The sequence below is a fragment of the Panthera pardus genome, unplaced genomic scaffold (genome assembly GCF_024362965.1).
Source record: "Panthera pardus isolate Hobbes unplaced genomic scaffold, ASM2436296v1 HiC_scaffold_15, whole genome shotgun sequence".
Lineage (NCBI taxonomy): Eukaryota > Metazoa > Chordata > Mammalia > Carnivora > Felidae > Panthera > Panthera pardus.
This window is the reverse complement of record NW_026526710.1, coordinates 11,631,037-11,654,982: the sequence shown is the minus strand read 5'-3', so window position 1 is coordinate 11,654,982 and position 23,946 is coordinate 11,631,037. Positions and strand designations below refer to the sequence as shown.

The 23,946-nt window shown below is 41.1% G+C and overlaps 1 protein-coding gene and 1 long non-coding RNA gene across 4 annotated transcripts in view; both read left to right on the top strand.

The window, feature by feature from the left end:
• The window catches only part of SPPL3 (signal peptide peptidase like 3), a 136,451-nt gene extending 133,540 nt beyond the window's left edge, over positions 1-2,911 (top strand). For all 3 annotated transcript variants that reach the window (XM_019467243.2, XM_019467244.2, XM_019467245.2), the window contains 2 exons: positions 330-439; positions 1,091-2,911. In XM_019467243.2, coding sequence (XP_019322788.1) covers positions 330-439; positions 1,091-1,162 — 182 coding nt within the window. In that variant the 3' untranslated portion in view covers positions 1,163-2,911. The remainder of the gene's footprint in view (positions 1-329; positions 440-1,090) is intronic.
• Positions 2,912-7,214: 4,303 nt separating this feature from the next.
• Positions 7,215-13,763, top strand: LOC128777013 (uncharacterized). Its single transcript, XR_008422147.1, has 2 exons — positions 7,215-8,835; positions 13,160-13,763. It is a non-coding gene; the product is annotated as an uncharacterized LOC128777013 (long non-coding RNA).
• Positions 13,764-23,946: the final 10,183 nt, after the last annotated feature.

Sequence of the window (23,946 nt, the reverse complement as noted above, 5' to 3'; positions counted from 1 at the left end):
CCTCCGAGTCTGGCATCACATACCTCACAAGACTGAGGAAGACCAGGCACGCTCAGTGCGGAAGTGAGGGCTTGAACCAGGAACCTGAGCACAGAAAGGGGCTTGAGCCACTCACGCGTCCTTGCAATGCTAGCATTTTTAAAGCTGTAGTGTTCCACGCTTCTTTAACTGCTAGGGCTGGGCATTTCATACCCTACCTATTGGACAGAATGTGTCACGGTAGAGCTGTCCAGTCTGAAGACCCTGGCAAGCAGCAGCCATATTACAGGTTCTTTTCTCTCGGGGCTGGCCCCTTGGCATTATTCACGAGTGTTTTTCTCTCCTTATAGGTCTGCTCACCGCTACTGTGGCATCTCGCATTCACCGAGCAGCCCAGCCTGCCCTTCTCTATTTGGTGCCATTTACCTTATTGCCACTCCTCACGATGGCCTATTTAAAGGTGAGAGAAGCAGTTAAAAACCTGTGAAAGCAATAACTTGGCATATATTCTCCTTGCCAGAGGTGGTTCTCCTTAAGCCCCAGAGCTCTTGGTCTTGACAGTGGGTTGATGGGTTTTTGCTAACCTGGTATTAGCAACCTCTTCCAGACTATTGCAGCCACTGGCAGAAAATGCTAGTGAGTTAGACTACTCACACCACCTGGTCATGGATGGACTAACTGAAATCCCTAGAGCTCAGCTGCAGAGACTTCCTGTTTCCCTTAAAAGCAGCGCCCTATTGTCACTTAACAGCTTTTTTAGTACTCTGCCTTAAAGTTTGGAAATAAGAAATGTATGATTACAGCTAGACTTGGAGCATTACCTTACAATATTTGCATTATCCCCATTTTACAGAGGAGGAGGCAGAGAGGCAAACTAACTCGCCTTTAGCATCTCACTGAGAAATGAGAGAACTTACACCCTTCTTGGCGTAAGGGGCCTAAGAGCTCTTCTAGTGAGTTCTTCAAAGAATGGTGGTTATCTTTCAGTGCATGAAATTGAAACGTTCTTTGATTCTCTGCAGAAGCAGTGTGGTCTGAGCTCAAAAAGGACTTGTAGATGTGTGTGGCTCACGTTTAAACCTGTAACTTAGTAAAGTTCCTTCTTTCCCAGGGTGACCTTCGGCGGATGTGGTCTGAGCCATTCCACTCCAAGTCCAGCAGCTCCCGATTCCTGGAAGTATGATGGATCCCAGAGAGTGACCAGAATGGCCATCTTAGTCCTTTTCTGTCAACGCGTGGTTTTGTTTCCTCTTAGCGCTGGCCTGGTACTCAGAGATGTACCTGTTGAAGGAACTGACGTGTGACTGGATTTTGCGTTTGCAGGGAGCTTGTTTGCAGGAGCGAGGTGCTGGAGCCCTGCTTGGTTCTTTCTCTTCCTGCCGTTGTAGAGGCGGAGCCCCTCCTGAAGTGACAGGCCCTCCCCAGCGCTCCTTCCTCCCCCGTTTTTATGAATCTGCACCAGACTGTTACCCGTGGGGGATGGAGATGTGACTGTTGAAAACTGACAACGGCAAGGAGTCGTTCTGTACCTTTTGAACACTAAAAGGATGAAAAATATTAGCAAACCGAAGTTTCTTCAGTGAACCCTCAAGAACTTTGGGACCAGTTTCCTATGGGGGACTCAGTTTCAGAGAACTGAGACAGAAGCTCTTCTGTCGTTCTATTCTTTCCTTTTTTTGGATTTATTAAATATTTTCTGTGGTGTGAAGTGACTTATTAAATCCACAGACATTGAGTGACTTCTTACAACATAAACATAAGAATTTGTTGTAATGAGTTCATGTCCACCCAGATGTTGTGTTGGCAGTGAACGAGGGCACGGTTTTTATACATACACACACACGCACATAGGTATATATGAATAAACAAAAATTAAAACCTGCTAAGATCATGCTGTGTAGCAGACAGGGACTTGCTGTAATTTTTAGCATGTAGAGCAGTTTACTCTGGCTTTCTTGTATATGGATAAGCTGCTGTCTTTCCCTCCACAACTGAACGTGCAGTTAAAAACCAGTATAGTATTTGTACTGATATACTCATGGACTTTAGGGGGCTCTCATTTGGTTTTGATCAGTGTAGCAAATTAGGGATGAAAAGTTAAAACTTTTTGGCCCTTTTTTTGTTTGTTTTTACAGGCTTCTCCCTTGCAGGGTTTTTAGTAGTTTCTTCTTGAACCAATGCATGTAATATAGCAGCAGGTGTCTTTGTGCTTTCTGATCATAGTAATGTACTACTTGTAAATACATTTTTCTATTTTCTATTTTTTTTTTGTATTTTTTTTTTTTTGGCATTTTGTTTCATTGGTGTGCTGTATTTTCCATGCCCTCACTCCTTTAAGAAAAAAAAAGGAAAAAAGCAACACGATCCTGTCCTTGCTGTTGTGATTATGGTCTTGGTTTACCTGTGGTGACAACTGGGTGTTGGGGACAAATGTCAAATGCCCCGCTGAGCTGGGCCCTACGTTCTAGGAGTTGTGGAAGGAGCGAGCTGCTCTGTCCCCTTAGAATCTGACCGTGTGCTGTGGTCTTTGCTGGAGAGCTGGCATTCTGGTAGTAATTCAAGTGTGATCGTGTCAGCTCGCCTTTGTCTCAGCAGCCCCAGCCCGGTAAGAAATTGCCCACTGTACAGGCAGAGAGAATCCTGGCTACCTGACAGCAGAGGTCGGAGAAGGGCCCACGTGTCCTGATTTCTCCCTTTGGCAGGTGACGTGCCTCTGCCTCAACCTGTGTGATGAACTGGTGTGCTGGGCTTCCCGTTGCCAGAAGCCACGGTGGACAGAGCTCGTAGGCCGTGCGCGTCACAGGGCGTGAGGGCGGGAAGCGATCAGGATGGTGCGTTCTTCTGTTGTGTCTTCAAATCCTGCTGAGGGCTGTTTTGTTTTTTGTGTTCTGTTGTTTTTGTTTTTGTTTTTTTAATAAATGACTCCTTTCTAGCCTTTGTCACCTCATCTTCACTTTTGGTTGTTGGTACCACACAGAGCTCCCGTCACCTCCTACCTGCTGTGCCTGTTCCAGAAGACTGATGGGAAGACCCTGTCTCCAGACAAGGTCACCCGTGGCTCTGGTTCAGTCCTAGAGATGTCAAAGAATTGAAGCTTCCGTTGCCCACAGACTCATAACAGCCTCTGGATTTGGTGAATACCAAAGGTACACTCATGTGCTCGCTGCTCATCAGCTGTATCCTTCCTCAGCCCTCGAGGATGCTAATTAAACAAGGCAGGGGGTGGGGGAACTCTTCCAAAGTGACTAAGTGCTTGTAATGGTTAGAGGTAGTATCCTGGCAGTGATTATCTTTATTTAACTATCTTTTCATGAAAAACCTAAAATCCGGACAATATAATTTTTTGTCATCCTTGCTCCTGTGCAGGTTTAGGGGGAAAAGTACCCACACGGGTCTCCTGAAAGTAATTTGGATTCCAGCTGCTAGTCCTCAAAGCCCTTAAAACTTTGGCACAGGAACCGCAAATATTCCCTTTGTTTTAAATCAACCACAAAAGACACATTAGAATTTCCCCTGGTTCTGGAAATAACAGGACTCTTGGGGGGCAGGGAGCAGCTACAGTTATAGCACATTATTTCAGTTTCTCCTTACAATCTTCTCCCCTCCCCTGCCTCATACAGACTTCTGTCTTCCTCTTATTTTTTCTGTTTTCTCAGATGCTCTGATTTCTGGTGTTTTCTAAGAAGTCTTGTTTGCATTAGGCAAGGCATGTTGACAAAGTTCTAGCACAGTCCCCCTTTCTTCCTCTGGTCTGGGTCTGAGGTTCTTCCACCTCCAGAGAGACTGCACTTTGAAACTCTCATAGTAACTGTCTTCTAATTTGAGCTAATGAAGACAAGACAGCAAAGTTTACCCAAAGTCTTGTATGTTCCATCACTGTTATTACAGCTTCTGTTTTTCTGAATAAGACAACTACACGGCGCCTTGTGTGGGGATGGTGCAAATCGGCACTGGGGGCCTTGGGGGGATGCCTTTGTAGCATGCCAGCACAGGCCTTGGTTAAACAGGTAAGTTATGTTACCTACAAGAAAAAAGGCTAGTTCTCTGTGAGGCTGGAGCGAAGGGAGTTCTGTTTTGTCAACAAAGTGTTAAAAATAGATTCTGCCGTGTCTGCAGAGCAGCTCTCACGTTACCGCTAACCAGATCCAGTGTTGTATGTAGACATTTGTGTTTGGTGAAGGCCAACATTTACGTCAGAGCCTCGGAATGTAATCGTTTTGTATATACATGAAGCGCACTCCTCAGGAATCTCGACTGCGGTTCTTTTCCCTGGAAGCAAGGCAGGCCAGGCCACACAGGCTCCGAAGGAAAGCAACGCATCCTACTTCTGGTGTTCCAGCACACGCTGGCCTGCACGGCCTCCTCCCTTCGCTCCGTCACATCACCTTGGCAGTTTCCAGCCATGAAATCACTTCAAGAACAGTGGCTCTTAACGCAGGTGTCAGCCTTGCCATGGAGTCTGTATGAAGTCGTGCAGATGTGGCCACAGAACCCGGGCTCTTCTCTCTTCCGGGAGGGATAAGCCAGGTAAGACCTTTTTTACCCAGGAGTTATTTCTATTCTGGTGCAATTTACAGACTGCTCCCTGTTTCCAAGACTGAATGAACTCTTCACTTCTGCAGGTTCGGAGTCTAACTTCTCATGTGAATGGAGCCTCTCCCAGAACAGTACTTTGTCCACTCCTCCTTTTCGGCCATGTAATCGGTTTCCTCCTTGGCCTTTCCTTTGGAACTCAAACCCTTTCCCATCCATAGGTGGTAATTTAGTCATGTTTCAACTTAAGCCGTATCAGGCACTGGCTGATACCGGGGAACAAAACCCAACAGCCGATGCCTTACTTTAGTGGTCTGCTGCAGGGGCTGCTTAACCATGGAACGTTGTCCCCGCACATGAGGTTACCCAGCAGCACAGCGCTGAGTTTCAGAGTGCGTCAACCTAAAATTGTCAGGAGGCAGTAATAAGCAGAGGTGTTTATTTGGGATCAAGGAATTGCAATTCGGGGTACACCGATTTGGGTAGCATCCCAAGTAGTGTCCCACTAGGGGGCAAAAACCAGAGGATTTTTTTGAGTGAATAGATATTGTCTACGAAGAGTTCTCATTGGTGTTGGCGGCAGACAACTAATCTTGGCAGAACATAATGGGTTGTTAAGGCTGTCCCCTGGAAGGCAAAAGCTTGTCACTGTAGCAAGTTGCAGGGCCCAGCAGAGTCCTTGGGAGTATCTGCAGTTTAGCCCAGTTCACGTCCCCACCTGGTGAGGATGTGCCTGAGGCCCACCTCCTTAATGGCCTCCCGGCTCCATTTTATTTCACCTTTGACAAGTACATTCTAGAGCTTTCAGTCCAGGACTCTGGGCTTTCCCATAAATAGCAAAGACATAGTTGGGGATGCTTGTTTACGGGACTGGATGCGCCCAGCTAACAAAGTTGAAAGCAGAGTTATAACCATGGTGCAGAAGAAGCCATGTTCCTGACTAAATGTATAAATGACAGCCAAAGGAAGCACCGAGCACACTCTGTCTCTGAAGCATTGTTTGGAAGTCTCACTACCAACAGCCAGCAGTTCGTTTGTGGCAATTCTAGCTTTCTGCAGTGCTTTCTAGTGGTGAGCACTTTGGTGTGCTATAGAGCTCTTGGATACTTGAATTATTAAAAATTCATGTGGTGGACTCAGGCTTATGGCTCCTCTCATTTGGATGCTGCATAGTCAGTTGTTTAAGTTCCAAGAAGTCTATCCCCTGTTAAGTAGAACTGTGTAACTTTCCGCTGGTTCGCAGGTGAACAGTGGTCCTGAAATAGAGGAGTCCGTGAGCTTGCTCCAGCCCCCACTGAGTCCTGGGATCCTCACTAGATCCACAAGACTGAGGAACGGGAACCAAGTTAGGGAGAGGAAACAAGGCTTGAGACTGGGAGTCGGGAAGTATGCCAACCGGTGGGCTTTTGCCTCGTGAGGAATGAAAGAAAGGAAGGGGTGTCCAGAGAACAAAGAGATGGAGAGAGGGCAGCAGGGTGGCCACATGCCAGCATCCCAGCCTCTGGGTTCTGAGTGCCAGTTCCTCTGCCTTGCCGAACAGACTGGCTCCAAGCAAGTTACCTATCCACCTTCTTTTAAAATATTTTAACGTTTATTCACTTTTTGAGAGAGTGCGAGCAGGGCAGGGGCAGAGAGAGGAGACACAGAAACTGAAGCAGGCTCCGGGCTCCGAGCTGTCAGCACAGAGCCCGATACGGGGCTCGAACTCACGAACCGCGAGATCATGCCCTGAGCCGAAGTTGGGCGCTTAGCCAGCTGAGCCGCCCAGGTGCCTCTGCCTATCCACCTGCTAATGAGACCGTTCACACAGCTCACCTGGACTTTGAGATGCAGGTAGCACGTGTACCTAACTTACGGCCTTTGTAGTTGAACCTTTTCCCCTAGAGACAGTGGATTTCCTCATACTTCAGTTGGTGGGTATGCAGTAGCACATCCTGGGCTGCTGTGCCCACTTACGCAGGCTTCCTGGGGAGGGTGGACGGCTAATTTCAAGAGAGAGGTTAAGGACCTGCTAGTACAGGAAGGAGCACCACTGGCCTCCAAGATGACAAAGTACTGTATGGATGACAGCGGTGGAGACAGTTGGCAGCTCGGGCCATGAGCCCCAGCCCTACCCAGAAGCTCGGGGAATGGAGAGACACCCTCCCCCATTCTCCACTGCCCTGGCCCTTTCAACAGCCACAGGCGCAATCAGGGCCTGTGCCACTGGATGTCACCTAATGTGTCCCCCTGCTGCCATCCGGTCTGGCCTTCACCGTGGTCTTCACGGAGCTGTTCTGCCAGCAGGTCCCCTGCCGTGCCGTCCCGGTGCAAGGTGGCTGGGACTGAGAGTTGGGAAGAACCCTCTGCCATACTGGATGGAGAGGATGGGGACCGGAAGGAGACCCCTCAGCTTTTGACCTGAACAGCTATTTGCCGGAACTGAGAGAAAGAAAAGATAAAGGAGAAGAGTTCTGGTTTAGCCAGTAGAGCAGCTGAAGATAAAGAACTGGGATGTCTTAAAGATAGAAACATACATTCCCCGAGGCTTTAAATACCAAGGTGAGGGCAATAGTGAGAGGCAGGAGAGTGGCTCCCATGACATTCTGTGTGGTAAGGCATCAGCAGCAGTTAGCCTCACATAGCCACATGTGGCCTGGGGTTGGTGACAAAGCCCCTCTGAACCTTGGGGATAACAATGCCTTATTTAAAGGGGCACCTGGGTAGCTCAGTCGGTTGAGTGTCCAACCTTGGCTCAGGTCATGATCTCACATTCCTGACTTTGAGCCCCACATCAGGCTCTGTGCTGACAGTGCAGAGCCTGCTTCAGATCCTCTATGCCTTTCTCTCTCTGCCCCTTCCCCAATCATGTGCACTCTCTCACAAATAAACGTTTAAAAATCTAGCCTTTAAAAAATAGAATATTAAATGAATACTAGGCACTACACTGGTCTATTGAGTTTTCATGTATTCCACACAATTTACCAGTCTTCATGGAGTTAGAATACAATTAAGATAACCCTATTTAAACAGATGTCACACTTTCATTATCTAAACAACCACAGCTGCTGTAAATGCTTCCAGTTCATCACTGAAGAAACTGGTTATCTTTCCACTGTTGAGACGTGAAGAGAGAGCTGGCATTTGAATCCTAGTCCAGTCTTCCAAAACAGAATGGATTCTGCGTAGGTAATAGGATCTCTACCATAAAACCAGGCCAGACCAGGGTCTTGACATTTTCCTGTAAGCACCGAAGGACTTGACACAAAGCAGGGATGATGGTGTAGCAGTTTCCCACATGTGCATATCCTGGGATGTCTGGGTGGGACCCAGCGGTATGCCTCTCCCTGGCTAAGTTTAAGGAATGGCCTCCCAGAACCTTTAGAGCCTTCCCTTAGCCATTCATTATGAGGCAGCTTCGGCCTTAATTTTTTGCAGCCCAGACTGAGCAGAACAGAAACGTGACGTGTCCCCACATTAGTCTTTCCAGTAACACAGTTGGGATAGGTTCTGCCTCATGGGTCCTTAAACATTTTGGCCGCCTAGGCCAAGGGTATCAACCTGTAACCAGATTCTGCGAACAACCACTGGTGACGTTTTCACTTTTTTGTAGTACATTCCTTTTCCGTAATAAACGCCACATATGCCCTCTTTTACACTGGTGTACTCTAGAGTCCTGCTATGTGTTTTGAGGGAAAAGTTAACCGCTGCACTGTGAAACCACCCCTTCAGTCATTGTGGGCTTGTAGTAGCTCCCAACTCTGTAGGCTTTTCTTGAACACCTTTGGAACAAAAGACTCAGTGGGCCAAACTTCCAGTCTGTTTTAAAATAAAGAGCAGCGTCATTCTGAGCCACTTGGCTGCAGTCCACAAGATAGAAGGGGAACAGGAGCCAGTGTAAGTAAAAAGTAAGAATGCCTTTCTCTCTCTGCGCCTCTGCGCCAGCAAGCATTTGGAAAATGATCCTCAGGGACAAGGTGGGGAAGTCAGGGCTGAGTATCACTGATACTCCTACGTCATTGTTGTAGTGGATTAATAACTGGTTGAATGGCTCTGTTCCACATGAGCAGAGGAATGGCCTGGCAGTAACTGGGAGGAACGGCCTGGTCTTTGTCTTGAGCCTCGCCCAACGTTTCTCTTGCCATTGTGGCTCAGGACACGACTGCCAGGCTAGCAAAGCGGAAGAGGACAGGAAGCAAGGAGAAAACGTAACCATGATCCAAACAGAGCTCAGAGGGCCGGGACAGGTCATTAAACACCGGGAAGTTGGATGGAGAGAGTCCTGGCAAGTGATAGCCAGACCCCAGAGATGAGGACCGCCTCGCCTGACAAGAGTCCTCTGAGGTGAGTGCCACTACCGCCACCAGTGTTACAGAGGAACTCGCCAAGCCCCCAAGATCCGGCAAGTGGCAGAATTCGCTCTAAACGCTGGCCTGTGACCTTAACCACTGTACTTCCTGCCCAGCACAGAACTACAGAGAGTCCCCACCCTCAAAATACAGCTAAGTCATTAGACACTCTGTCACGGCTCTCTGGCCTACTGGGTCCGAAACATCTGAAGCCCAGCCACTGCCCAAAGCAAATAGTGATCATTGCAACCACCTCTGCCTGGATCTTCCCAAATCCAGCGCATGTTCCACCTCTGGGGGCCAAGATGGTAATCACCTCATATTTTTAATAAAACCTCATGATACAGGGAAGACGGATTTTATTATCCATTTCACACGCCAGAAAAAGGAGTTTCAAGGTCAGATAATCTGCCTCAGATCTTCCTGCCCCCTTGCCCAGCTTATCGGAAAGTAGTCCCACCCAGGTTTTGTAGATAGGACTTGTGTGGCTTAAACAAAGGGGGTGGAGGGCCCGTAAACGGGGCACTGCGCAAACAGCGTCCTGTTGGAGGTCAGTGACCACCAACCCTGTTAGGCAGGGAAGAGCTGGAGTTGGGCTGCCCGGGGCCCTGTTCTGACCCAGCTGCTGTTCAGAGGCATAATGCGAGGCCTTCCTCCCAGTAATGTTATGGCAGCGTGGACTAACTGAAAGACTGTTCTTGTACAAATCAGGAGTCCCTAGGAGGAGGGGCCAGGACCAAACAAAACCTCTCTTTGAGGCATCTGAAGCAACCAGATTTTAATGTTAAAATGATGAATCCCCCATTGCTGTCATTAAAACAAAACAACAAACCATAAAAATAAATGAAAACAACTGTCAGCTGCTGTTATGATCTCCAGTAATGGTGGGCTGTAATTCAAGCCAATCCTCCTGCTAAAAATAACTTTAAAATCTAGAAAGTGTCTTCTATAAAGCAGTAAAGAAGATTCTGCTTCTGCTAAGGGTAGAAGTATTCATTCAACCCTCCCACAAATGACAACTATAAATTCTCAAGAAAATGAAGAAAACCACCACTGTAAGGCAGTGAAGAGCAACCAAACTGGAGAGAAACTGAAAGGGAGTTAGTTGACGGTTGGAGGGAAATGTCACAGAGTGAGTTCCCATGTTTATGGCTTTTTGCCTGAGGTCAGGTCCCAGGTGCCAGAGGACCTGTTATTGCTTCAGTAACCGAAGGAAATGGTTTAGAATGACCCTAGCACCTTAAAAAATGAGGGAGTAAATCCCAGAAAGAGAGGTCCATGTTCTATGTATATACTCTGCCTAAATCTTTTGTCTACACACTTAGCAGACTCCAAGCAGCCAACTAGAAGAACTTAAAAGGAATAGCTGCTGCACGGCACAGGGGAATCAAATTTTTAATTTGAGGTCAGCCAACCTAACTGCCTGTTTTCAAAATTAGTCTTCAGAACTTCTACAGTATCTAGGATAGAATTCAAAATTACTACACATAATGAAAAACAAGAAAATGTGATCCGTACCAAAGAGAAGAGGCACTAACGGAAAGTGCCTTTGAGATGACCCAAATGTTAGAATTAACACTTAAAACTTTTAAATCAACTATTTCAATGATGCCAAAAAATATAAAGGAAAATATAATGAATGCACAAGGAGGAATTGTCAGCAGAGAAAAAGTAATGAACCAAATAAAAATTATAAAACTGAAAAATACAAGACCTGAAAGTAAATTCAGTAGGTGGGATTAACAACACATTGACAGTGACCTGTTAAAGGATCATTCAGCTTGAAAAAGAGCGGGGTTGGTAAAACTTTTCTGGGATGAATCATGGTAAATACTTTTGGCTTTGAGGGTCAAAAGTCTTCATTACAACTACTCATCTCTGCCATTGTAGTGTGAAAGCAACTATGGTAAATGAATAGGGATAAACAGATTTGGCCTGGAGTGATCCAGTTTTTCAACCCTTAAATAGAACAATAGACATCCAATCTGAAGAACGGTGGGGGGGGGGGGAACCCTGAAAAAATGGTCAGAGCATCTTTGATCTGTGGGACAACAACAAACAGTCTAACATACAAATACATAATTGGAATGAGAAGAGGGAAAGAATTAGGTAGAAAAAGGAATTTTTTTGTGTTTTTAAGTAGGCTCCACACTCAACGTGGGGCTTGAACTCGGGACCCTGAGATCAAGAGTCACATGCTCTACAACCAGGTGCTTCAGGTTTTTTGTTTTTTAATAATGGCCAAAACTTTCCAAACGTGGAGAAAGTTCAAGAATCACAACAAACCCCAAACAGAATAAATAAAAAGAAAGCTCCACTCAAGAACTTCATAGTCAAATTGCTGGAAACTAAAAATAGAAAATCTTAAAGGCACCAAAATAAAAATGACGCTTTACAAAGAAACCACATTCCAATTATATGAAATACTGCAAACTTCTCATCAAAGTCACAGGGACTAGAAGACAATGAGATAACATATTTAAAGGTGTGAAAGTAAAACATGTCAACCCAGAATCCTATACCAAGTGGAAATACTCTTCAAAATGCAGGTAAAATATTGACATTTTCAGATAAACTAATGAGTCAGCAGCAGCAGACCTACTTTACAGGAATTACTAAAAAGTTCTTCAGGTCTAGGGAAATGAGCCCAGATGGGAATCCAGATTTACAGGAATTAAGAAGTCAGTCTAATAATCTCAAAATGGTCTCCAGTGATCCTTTCTTCCTGGTATTTATGTTCTCTATATCATCCCCTCCCACACTATCAGGACTGGTCTGTGTGGCCACCACAGAATGTGAAATGATAGTGTAAGATTTCCAAAGCTAGGTCACTAAAGACATTGATATAGGCATAAATCTTCATAACCTTGGATTAAGCATGATTCTTTTAATGTTTTTTAATGTTTGTTTTTGAGAGAGAGAGAGTGGGAGCAGGGGAAGGGCAGAGAGAGGGAGAGGATCTAAAGCACTGCCAGCACAGAGCCTGATGCAGGATTTGAACTCAGGAACCATGAGATCATGACCTGAGGCGAAGTCAAACGCTTAACTGACTGAGCCAGCCAGGCACCCCAAGCATGATTCTTTTAGACATGATACCTAAAACACAACCAAGGAAAAAAATAGGTAATTGCACTTCATCACAATTTAAAACATTTATGCTTTAAAGACACAACCAAGGCTATAAAAAGCCCAAGGAATGGGATAAATTATTTGTAAATCACCAATAAAGATTAAGTGTCCAAAATATTTAAAGAACTCTTACAACTCAACAATAAAAATATAATTCAATTCTTTGTGTGGGCAAAAGATTTGAATACACATTTCTCCAAAGAAGATATATAAATGGCCTATAAGTACATGAAAAGACGCTCAACATCATTAATCACCAGAAAAATACAAATCAGTCATGAGATACCACTTCACGTCCACTAAGATGACTATAATTTTAAAAATCAGGGCAGGAGGGGGTCCCTGGCCAGCTCAGTCTGTGAAGCATTTGACTCTTGATTTCAACGCAGATCATGATCTCATGGTCTGGAGATGGAGCCCCACATCAGGTTCCACACTAAGCGTGGAGCCTGCCTGCGATTCTCTCCCTCTCTCTCTCAAAGTAAACATTTTAAAAATATTTTTAAAAATAAGTAAATTTAAAAAGCTAGACAATAACAGTTAGCAAGGATGTGGAGAAATCGGAACTCCCACATTGCTAGTGGGACTGTAAAATGGTGCGGCTGTTTTGGAGGACAGTTTGGCAGTTCCACTAAACGTAAAACGTGGAGTGACCATATGATCTAGCAGTTCCACTAGTGCTTATATACACAAGAGCATTTGAAATCTACATCAGCACAAAAACCTGTGCACAAATGTTCACAATAGCACTATTCATAATAGCCAAAAAGTGGGGCCCAAATGTTCAGCTGATGAGTGTCCATACAATGGAATGTTATTTGGTAAGAAATGAAGTGCTGACCCATGATACAACATGGGTCTCGAAAACATTATGCTAAATAAAAGAATCCAGACACAAAAGACCACATAAAGTATTTCATTTATATCAAATGTCAAAAATGGGCAAATCCATGGGGGCAGAAGGGAGATTAGTGTTTGCCAGGGGAAGAGTGAAATGGGAATAATAGTTACCGAGTGCAGCCTTTCCTCTTGGGATGATGAAGATATCCTGGAATCAAGCCATAGGGGTGATTCCATAATTTTGCGAATATTGTATACTTTAAAAGTATGAATTTCATGGTACGAGAGTCATATCTCAATTTATCAAACACGCACACAAAAACAAACCCTGCCAGTTTCATCTTTCTCAGATCATTCACACTGGGAGCAGTCAGATGCCATATTCATGAGGGCCCTCAAAACAGCTATAGAGAGAGGCTCTATCTATATGGCGAGAAACTGAGCCATCAATATGCTGTAATGTGAGAACTCAGAAACAGATCCTCCAGTTTGAGTCAAGCCTTCAGATGACTGCAACCCTGGCCATTATTTTGACTGTAATCTCATTCTAAGAAACCACAAGACAGAATCACCCAGCGAAGCCAATTCTGATTCCTGCCTCTCAGAAACTGGACAATAATATTTATCATTGTCTTAAGTCACTAAGATATGAGGTAACTTGCTATGCAGCAATAGATAACTAATATAATTGGCAATGGATTAAATATAAGAGACTTTTCTCTAAATTTCATTAATATACCTATAACTGAATAAAAAACTTAACATTGTATAGTGAGGTTTGTAATATATGAAGATATAATACCTGTAACAACTATTGAATAAAATGTGGGTGGTAGGTAAATGGACCTATATGGTTGCAATATTTTTATGTTTTTGTGAACTGGTAAAATAGTAACTCTAGGCAAGTTGTGAAAAGTTAAGGATGTATATTGTAATCCCTAAAGCAAATACTTATATTTCTTAAATACTTAATACTTATAAATACTTAAATTTCTTATAAAAAATAAGAAAATGCAGATGAGGTGGCTCAGTCAGTTAAGTGTCCAACTTTTGATTTGGGCTCAGGTCATGAACTCACAGTCATGAGATCAAACCCCACGTCAGGCTCTGTGCTGGGCATGGAGTCTGCTTGAGACTCACTCACTCACTCTCACTCTCTCTCTCTCTCTCTCTCCCCCCCCCCCCCGCTCATGTGTGCTCTCTCCAAAAAATTAACAATAAAATGAATAGTAAAAATAAAATGCAAAAGAATAACTTTAAAAGCCAGTAAGAGGATTAAAATGGGATACTGAAAACTATTTGCTTAAAAGGCAGGAAAAGAGAAAACGAAGATAATAGCAAAATGACCAATGATATCAACAATTATATTAAATATTAATGGACTAAAAAAATAATGGACTGACAACATATTTCTGACAGAATAAAAAGGAGATTAAAGCTCTCCCCTTAAACAATTAAAACAAAAAAATCTACCTCCCAATGCAGTGATTATCTGTGTCACCACTCTGCCATCAAAACACCTTTAATACTTCCCTACACTAAATCATCTGTCAATTTATAATAATTTTTGAGTTTGAAAACACAAAACTAAAATGTTGCTACATCACTGTTCTGTGTTAATGCTTGTCTATGATGAGACTAGGCTGAAGAACAGGTATCAAGAGAGAGCTCCAAGATTAGAGCCCTGAGGACTTGCAACAGGGGTGCTCCAGGATAGTGGATGAGTTTGAAAGACTATTAAGGCTTTTAGAAAAATTATAGATCCAGAATGTATACAATGCCAAACGGACACTGATACTTCATAGCAGGCAGTTTGAACGTTTTCAAACTCAAGGAACTTTTGAAGTGGCAGAAAAGGTAGAGTTCATTGTGGGGAAACACTATTGGGAAAATTGTCTGCAAGCCTCTAGAGCCAGTGACTTTACTCAGCACTGAAATAGAGAACAGAGGGAAGATAGATGGAGGTAACTTCTGAAGGGCCAGAAAAGGAATTGTCTCTTAAGAATATGCAACCAGAAATGACTTTATATGCCTGAGTTATATGCAAACTTGCTATTCTCCATATTTACGTACATTTTGTACTACCAAAGACCCAGAAATTGGCCTGAGTCTATGTACATTTTTTAAAAATCTGATATTATGAAAAAAAAAAATCTATGAAACAACAGGTCTCAAACCTGTCTCAGACAACAGGCAGCACAGGACAGTGATCTTTGAGAGAAGGAAAACTAATGAAGTAAGCCCTACAATTGCCCCAACCTACAACATGTAGAGAGTTTCCAGACCATGGATCAGAGAGAACAAAACAGAACCCAGGGGCACCTGGGTGGCTCAGTTAAGTGTCCAACTTTGTCTCAGGTCATGATCTCACAGTTGACGGGTTCAAGCCCCGCATTGGGCTCTGTGCTGACAGCTCAGAGCCTGGAGCCTGCTTTGGATGCTGCATCTCCCTCTCTCTCTGCCCTTGCTCCACTCATGCTCTGTCTTTGTCTCTCAAAAATAAATGAAAATGTTAAAAAATAATAATAAAAATAAAAAAAAAAAAAAAACAGAACCCAGATGTTTCCTTGGGTTGAAGAGAGTGCATGGTTCGGTAAGACCAAACTGCCTAGAATTGTGGGACAGAGTAAAAGAAAAGAAAATTTCAGAGAGCAAAAGATCACTGAAGATCTGCAAAGGCTCACCTTTGACTTTAGTACATATGTATGAGAAATTATCAAAGTCAAGGAAAGAACTGGAAGAAAGGAGCAGAAAGAACAATCCACAGAGCTCACACATGGCCAGGAATATTTTATACTGTCAACATCAGAATAAAAAGACATCCTAACACATGAGGCAGCAATTAGAGTTCGCAGGTATCAAGTAGGGGCAAATTAGCCACAGATGAAAGGATGTTCTGGATCCACCTAATAAAGCATAAAAATAATCCTTAAAAAGATCCAACTATTTCCAAGGAACTGTCACAGGACAAACCTCAAGAATATTTAAATGAAAACAAATGATACAAAATATCCAAAAAAATGCACAAAATGTACATTTTACATTACAAAGTACAGTGTAAAATACACAATGTCTGGTATCCAGTAAAAAATATGTATATGTATATGACCCACAGAGGAGAGAAAATTCCATCAATAGGAACAGACCCAAAAATTATGTAAGCAATAGAATTAGTAGACGAGAATGTTTAAAAAGTGATTATATTCTACATATCCAAAAAAAGTAAACATGAGCATGTTGAAAGAAAAAATGGAAGACAGAAGGAAGACCTAAATCACAATTACAAAAATGAAAACTATGATGTCTGAGATACAAAATACACTGGATGGGATGAATAGTACTGTGGATATTGCAGAAGAAAACATCAGTGAACTTAAAGACAGCCTACAATGGAAACTACCAACAAATGAAAAACAGAAAAAAAAGAAAAAACAGCATCAGTGAATTATAAGACAACATTAAATAGCTTAATATATGTGCAATTTGAGTGTCAGAGGAGAAATGAAAAATAGAAAAAGACATTTAAAAAAATAATGGCCAAATTATTCTCCAGATTTGTTTGGTTGCTTTTTTTTTTCCCCAATTTTGGAGAAAGCTATAAACCCCAAAATCCAAGAAGTTCAATTAACCCCAAGTGGAATAAACATGAGGAAAACTATACCAAAGAACTCATATCAAATTGCTGGAAAAAAATGATAAAAAAATTATAAATAGCCATGTGGTGATGGTGGGCAGGGCAGGGTGGGGAGGAGAATACAGAACAAAAGTGAGAATGACAGCAAAATTCTCATCAGAAACAACTCAAACCAGGAGACAGGGGAGCAACATCTCTAAAGTATTGAAATAAACAAGTCCCAGATCAAAATTCTAAGGAATTCCAAATTGTCTCATAATTCTAAGAGAAAGTCTTTCAGAAATGAAAATGAGGGGCCCCTGGGTGGCTCAGTTGACCATCTGACTCTTGACTTCAGCTCAGGTCATGAACCCTGGGTCACGGGATCAAACCCCACATTGGGCTCTGTGCTGAGCATGGAGCCTCTTAAGATTTTCTCTCTCTTTTCCTTTGCCCCTCTCCGTGGCTTGTGCTCTAAAACTTTAAAAAAAATTTTTTTTTTTTTTTTAATGAAGATGAAATACACGTAAAACTTATGGGCAACAACAAAAGCAGTACTCTAGGGAAATTTATCCTTATAAATACCTACATTAAAAATGAAGAAAGATCTCAGGGCACCTGGGTAGCTCAGTTGCTTAAGAGTCTGGCTCTTGTTCTCAGCTCAGGTCATGATCTCACAGTTTGGGGGATTGAGCCCCATATTAGGCTCGCACAGTAGACCTGTGTATCGCACAGTAGATCTGTCTGTCCCTACCCTACTCATGCACTCTCTCAAAATAATAAATCAATAAACTTAAAAAAATGAAGATCTCCAATCAGTAACAGTTTACACCTTAAGCAACTAGAAAAAGAAGAGCAAGCTAAACACAGAGCTAGCATGTGGAAGAAAATAATAAAAATTAGGATATAAAGTAGAAAATGGAAAAACAAAATCAATAAAACCAGAAGTTCCTTGAAAAGATAGGTGAAATTGACAAAGCTTTAACTGGACCAACAAAGTAAAAGAGACAAATAATTAAAATTGAAAATGAAAGTAAAGACATTAAATAATGGCCTTACAGAAATGAAAAGGATTACAAGTGAATACTATAAAAACTAAATGCCAACAAATTATATAATCTATAAAAAATGGACAAATTTCTTACAATACACAAATTACTTAAACTGACCCAAGAAGAAATAGAAAATCTCAGCAGACCTCTAACAAGTAAAGCAACATAATCGGTAGTGAAAAATCTCCCAATAAAGAAAAGGCCTGGACCAGATGGCTTCACCAGTGAATTCTATTGAACAAAGAATTAACACCAATCTGTAATGCCCCCAATTTCGAATCCAAGAGACCACCAAGGAGTGGATACTGATGCAAACGCAGGAGGGTTTATTTGCAAGCTCGAGCTTGGGCCCAAGTATACCCGACACAGTGGAGCAGGGACTTGGACCCCTAGGTTAAAAGGCGTAGCAGTTTTATAGGGGCCGGTGGCCAATGAGATTGTAACACACACAGAAAGTTGCATAGTCATGCCAGTCCACACGCAGTGGCCAATTGAATTACAATTTATCCTATAGTAACTGTTTGAACTAGCCTATCACTCTGGTCAGAATTTGCACGCAAGTTTGGCAGGCAAAAGGCGGGGTTTACATTCTTTGGCCGTCAGGGGTTCCACATTCGTATTTGAGCCGGTTTCCAGTAAGGGTGTGCTCAGCGGCTTGACTAGGGTGGGGGAGTGTCTTAAGCAATAAGCAGGTCATGTGGGAGTTATACATGAGATGGTGGGTGTAGCACAAAATGGAGTTAGTCTTGCTCTGCTTGTCCAGGGGTAGGGGGTTTTTGTTAAATTCCTTGGATCCCACACAATCCTTCCCAAATTTTCCCCAAAATTGAAGAGGAGGGAACACTTCCTCTCTCATTCTAAGAAGCCAGCATTACTCTGATACCAAAGCCAGTTAAAGACATCCCAAGAGGGGCGCCTGGGTGGCTCAGTCGGTTAAGCCTTGGACTTCAGCTCAGATCTTGCGGTTCTAAAAGTTTTATGAAAGTAAGTAAATAAAGACATCACAAGAAAGCTACAGACCAATATTCCTTATGAATATAGATGCAAAAATATTCAACAAAAAAGTTAGTAAATCAAACCCAATAGCACATTAAAAGGCTTATTTGCCATGAACAAATGGGATTCATCCCAGGAATGCAAGAGTGGTTTAACATAAGAAAATCAACATTTACAGAATGAAAGCACCCCCCCACGACATGATCATCTCCATTAGTGCAGAAAAGGCATTTGACAAGTCAACACCCTCTCATGATAAAGACTCTTAGAAAACTAGAAATAGGGGGGAAATTCTCAACATGAAAAATGGTATTTATGAATATTCCACAGTTAACCTCATATGCAATGATTAAAGCCTGAAAGCTTTAGGATGAGGAATGAGATAAGGATGCCCACTTTGACTGCTGTTATTCAACTCTGTACTAGAAGTTCTAGCCAAATCTATGAGGCAAGAAATAAAAGTCATCCAAATTGGAAAGGAACAGATAAAACTATCTCTATTCACAGATGACATGATCCTATGTAGAGAAAATGTCAAAATCCACAAGTAAGCTATTACAGCTAATAAACAAGGTCAGCAAAGTTGCAAGGTATAAGATCAACACATTAAAATCAGTTGTATTTCTATATACTAGCAATGAACAATCTGAAAAGGAAATTATGAAAGCAGTTCCATTTACAATAGCATTAAAAATAATAAAATACTTAGCCAAGAAGATGAAAGATGTACACAAACTATAAAATATTGCTGAAAGAAATTAAAAACATAAATAGAAAAATCCCATATTCATGGATAAAACTTAATACTGTTACATGTTAATACTACCCAAAGCAATCTAAAGATTCAGTGCAGTCCCTATCAAAATTCCAGTAGTCTTATCCGGATGGCCAACAGGCACATGAAAAGATGCTCAACGTCGCTCCTTATCAGGGAAATACAAATCAAAACCACACTCAGATATCACCTCACGCCAGTCAGAGTGGCCTAAAGGAACAAATCAGGAGACTATAGATGCTGGAGAAGATGTGGAGAAACGGGAACCCTCTTGCACTGTTGGTGGGAATGCAAATTGGTGCAGCCACTCTGGAAAACAGTGTGGAGGTTCCTCAAAAAATTAAAAGTAGACCCACCCTATGACCCAGCAATAGCACTGCTAGGAATTTACCCAAGGGATACATGAGTGCTGATGCATAGGGGCACTTGTACCCCAATGTTTATAGCAGCACTCTCAACAATAGCCAAATTATGGAAAGAGCCTAAATGTCCATCAACTGATGAGTGGATAAAGAAATTTATATACACAATGGAGTACTACGTGGCAATGAGAAAGAATGAAATATGGCCTTTTGTAGCAACGTGGATGGAACTGGAGAGTGTTCTGCTAAGTGAAATAAGCCATACAGAGAAAGACAGATACCATATGTTTTCACTCTTATGTGGATCCTGAGAAACTTAACAGAAACCCATGGGGGAGGGGAAGAAAAAAAAAAAAAAGGTTAGAGTGGGAGAGAGCCAAAGCATAAGAGACTGTTAAAAACTGAGAACAAACTGAGGGTTGATGGGGGGTGGGAGGGAGGGGAGGGTGGGTGACGGGTATTGAGGAGGGCACCTTTTGGGATGAGCACTGGGTGTTGTATGGAAACCAATTTGACGATAAACTTCATATATTGAAAAAAAAAAAAAACAAAAACAAAAAACAAAAAAAAACAAACAAAATTCCAGTAGTCTTTGTAGAAATAGAAAAGCCAATCCTCAAATTCACATGGAACTCCCAAAACAATCTTGAAATAGAAGAAAATTGGAGGAGTCACACTTCTCAACTTTGAAAATTTACTACAAAGCTATAATAGTTAAAACAGTATGACAATGACATCAAAACAGACATATAGACCAATAGAATAGTATAGAGAGTCCAGTAATAAACCTTCGCACAAATAGTAAATTGATTTTCAACAAGGGTACCAAGGCCATTCAATGGGAAAAGGACAGTCTTTTCAACAAACCATCCTAGGAAAACTAAATATCCACATGCAAAAGAATGAAATTGGACCCTTACTTTACACCATTTACAAAATGGATCAAAGTCCTAAACTTTAGAAATGAAACTATAGCAAACCATAAGAGATTCTTAAATAGAACAAACTGAGAGTTGCTGGGGTGGGGAGGGGTATGGGCTAAATGGGTGATGGGCATTAAGGAGGGCACTTGTTGGGATGAGCACTGGGTGTTATATATGTAAGTAATGAATCACTGGGCTCTACTCCTGAAACCAATACTACACTGTGTGTTAACTAACTTGAACTTAAATAAGTAAAATTTTAAAAAGAGAAGAAAAGATTGGAGAAAATCTTTATGGCATTGGATTTGGCGACAACTTCAAGGATATGACAACAAAAACATAGGCAACAATAGAAAAAAATAGATTTCATCAAAATTAAGATTGTATCAAAGGATACTATCAAAAAATTAAAGACAACCTACTGAATGGGAGAAAATATTTTCAAATCATGTATCTGATAAGAGGTTAATATCTAGAATATATAAAGAACTCCTCCACTCAACAACAACAAGCCAATCTAAAAATTTAGTAAAGGATTTGAATAGACATTTCTCCAAATAAGATATACAAATGGCCAATAAGCACATGAAATGATGCTCAATCTCACTGGTCATTAGAGAAACACACATCAAACCTATGAGATACCACTTCACATCCCCTCATTAGGATAGCTATTATATTAAACACACACACACACACACACACACACACACACACACACACACACACAGAGAGAGAGAGAGAGAAAACAAGTGTTGATGAGGATGTGGAAAACTAGAATCCTTGTGCATCACTGATGGTAGCGTAAAATGGTAAAGCCACTGTGGAAAACAATGTGGAAGTTTCTCAGAAGGTTAAACATAGAAATGCCATATGATCCAGCAACCCCACTCCTACGTATACATCCAAAAGAACTGAAAGCCTGGACTCAGATTATTTGTGCACCCATGCTCATAGCAGCATTATTTACAATAGCCAAAAGGTAAAAGCAACTCAAGTGTCCAACAGCAGATGAATGGATAAATAAAATGTGGTATATACATACAATGGAATGTTATTTAGCCAGAAAAGGGAATGAAATTTTGATATATGCTACAACATGAATAGAGTTTGAAAACATTATGCTAAAAAAATAAGCCAGACACAAAAGGAGAAATAGTGTATGGTTCCTCTTATATGAGGTACCTAAAATAGGCAGATTCATTGAGATAGAATAGAGGTTATCAGAGGCTGGAAGAAGGAAAGTTAGAAAGTTATTGTTTAACGACTACAGAGTTTTTGTTGGGGACGATGAAAAAGTTTTGGGTATAGCTACTGGTAACAGTTCTACAACATTGTGAATGTATTTAATGCCACTTAATTGTACACTTCTGAATAATTACAATAAACACTATGCCATGTATATTTTACATATACAAATAAATTTATTTAAGTTAAAGTGAAATAATGACTTTTTCAGTTCAGGTATGCAAAACCAAAAGGAATTCATCATTATCAGACCAGTACCACAAGAAATGTTAAAGTAATTTCTTCAGGCAGGATGATGATACCAGATGGAAACTATATCTACACCAAAGAATGATTAGCACTGGGAATAGTAAATATGTGGATAAATATAAAAGACTTTCATATTTTCAATCTCTTTAAAAGATAATGGGCTGTTTGGAGCAAAAGGATAAGATATAATATATAAAAGTAAGATATAATATATAAAGATAATATATATAAGATTATATTTTATATATATATATATATATACACACACACGTATAAGATATATAAAGGTAAAATGTATGACAGCAATCATACAAAAGTTGGAAGAGAGGAAATGGAAATATACTGTTTTAATATTCTTATATGTTAGATAGTATAATATTTAAACATAAACTGAGACAAATTAAAGAAGTATACTGTAAATCCTAGAGTAAATCCTAAAATAAGAAAGTAAGCCAACAAATGAGATCAAATGTAATCATAAAAATAATCTAAAATAAGGGAAGAAACAAGAGATGAGAAGAGTAGAAAACCAATTGCAAGATGGTAGATTTAAAACCAAACATCAATAATCACATTAAATGTAAATGGTCTAAACACACAATTAAAAGGCAGATTCTCAGACAGGACTTTAAAATCAAGACCCAGTTATATGTAATCTGAGAAACCAACTTTAAGAATAAAGACACATATAGATAAAAAGTAAGAGAATGGAAAATATATATCATGCTAACACAAATCATAAGAAAACTGGAGTGGCTATGTTAATATCAAAATAGTTTTCAGAACAAGGGGTATTACCAAGAATAAAGCAGATCATCCCATAACAATAAGGTGATTAATTTATCAGAAGCCCAAATTCTGAGTGTTTATGCAGCTAATAATACAATTTCAAAATACATGGAGCAAACTGATAGAGATAAAAGTAGTCTAACTCAAAATTGTAGCTGAGATTTCAATATCCCTCTCACTAATTCAGAGTAAGTAAATAGAAAATGAGGACAAACAATATAGTCAACCAATTAATAGGTTAATTTGACCTATTAACACTTCTAGAACACTCTACACAACAAAATTAAAAATCATTAACAAAGATCTAAAAAAATCTTCAAATATTTGGAAACTTAAGTAGCTCACTTCTTTTTTTTTTAATGTTTATTTATTTATTTTGAGAGAGAGAGCATGTGAGCGCAGGGGAGGGGCAGAGGGGGAGAGAGAGAATCCCAAGCAGGCTCCACACTCAGCACAGCGCCCAATGTGGTGCTCAATCTCATGACACAAGATGAAATCAAGACCTGAGCTGAAATCAAGAGTAGGACACTTAACTGACTGAGCTCCCCCAAGAGCCCCTTAAATTGCTCACTTCTGAATAACCCATGGATCAAGAGGGAGAGGGGAGCAATCACAGGAAATTTTAGGGAAAAAAAGACTCTTTGAATGGAAAGAAAATGAAAACGTATTTCAAACCTATGGGATTACTGCCAAAGCCGTGCTTAGATGGAATATATAGCATTAAATGTTGATATTTGAAATGAAGAAAAGTCTCCAATACCTAAGCTTTCACTTTAATAAACTAAAATGTGAAGACCAAATTAAACCTAAAGTAAGCACAAGAGGAAATAATAAAGATTAAAGCAGAAAGAGCAATGAAATCAAATACAGAAAAATAATAGAGAAAAAAATCAGTTAAGCCAAAAGCTGATACTTGGAGAAGATTGATAAAATTCATAAACATTTAACCAAACTGATCAGGGGCACAAATTACTAATACCAGGAATGAGACTGGGAACATCCCACAGAGTCTACAGCTTTGAAAAGGATATTAATAAAATATTATGAACTTCCTGTCAATAAATTTGAGAATTTAATTGAAATGGAACAATTTCTTGAAAGACAAAAAACTACCAGAGCCCAATGAAAAA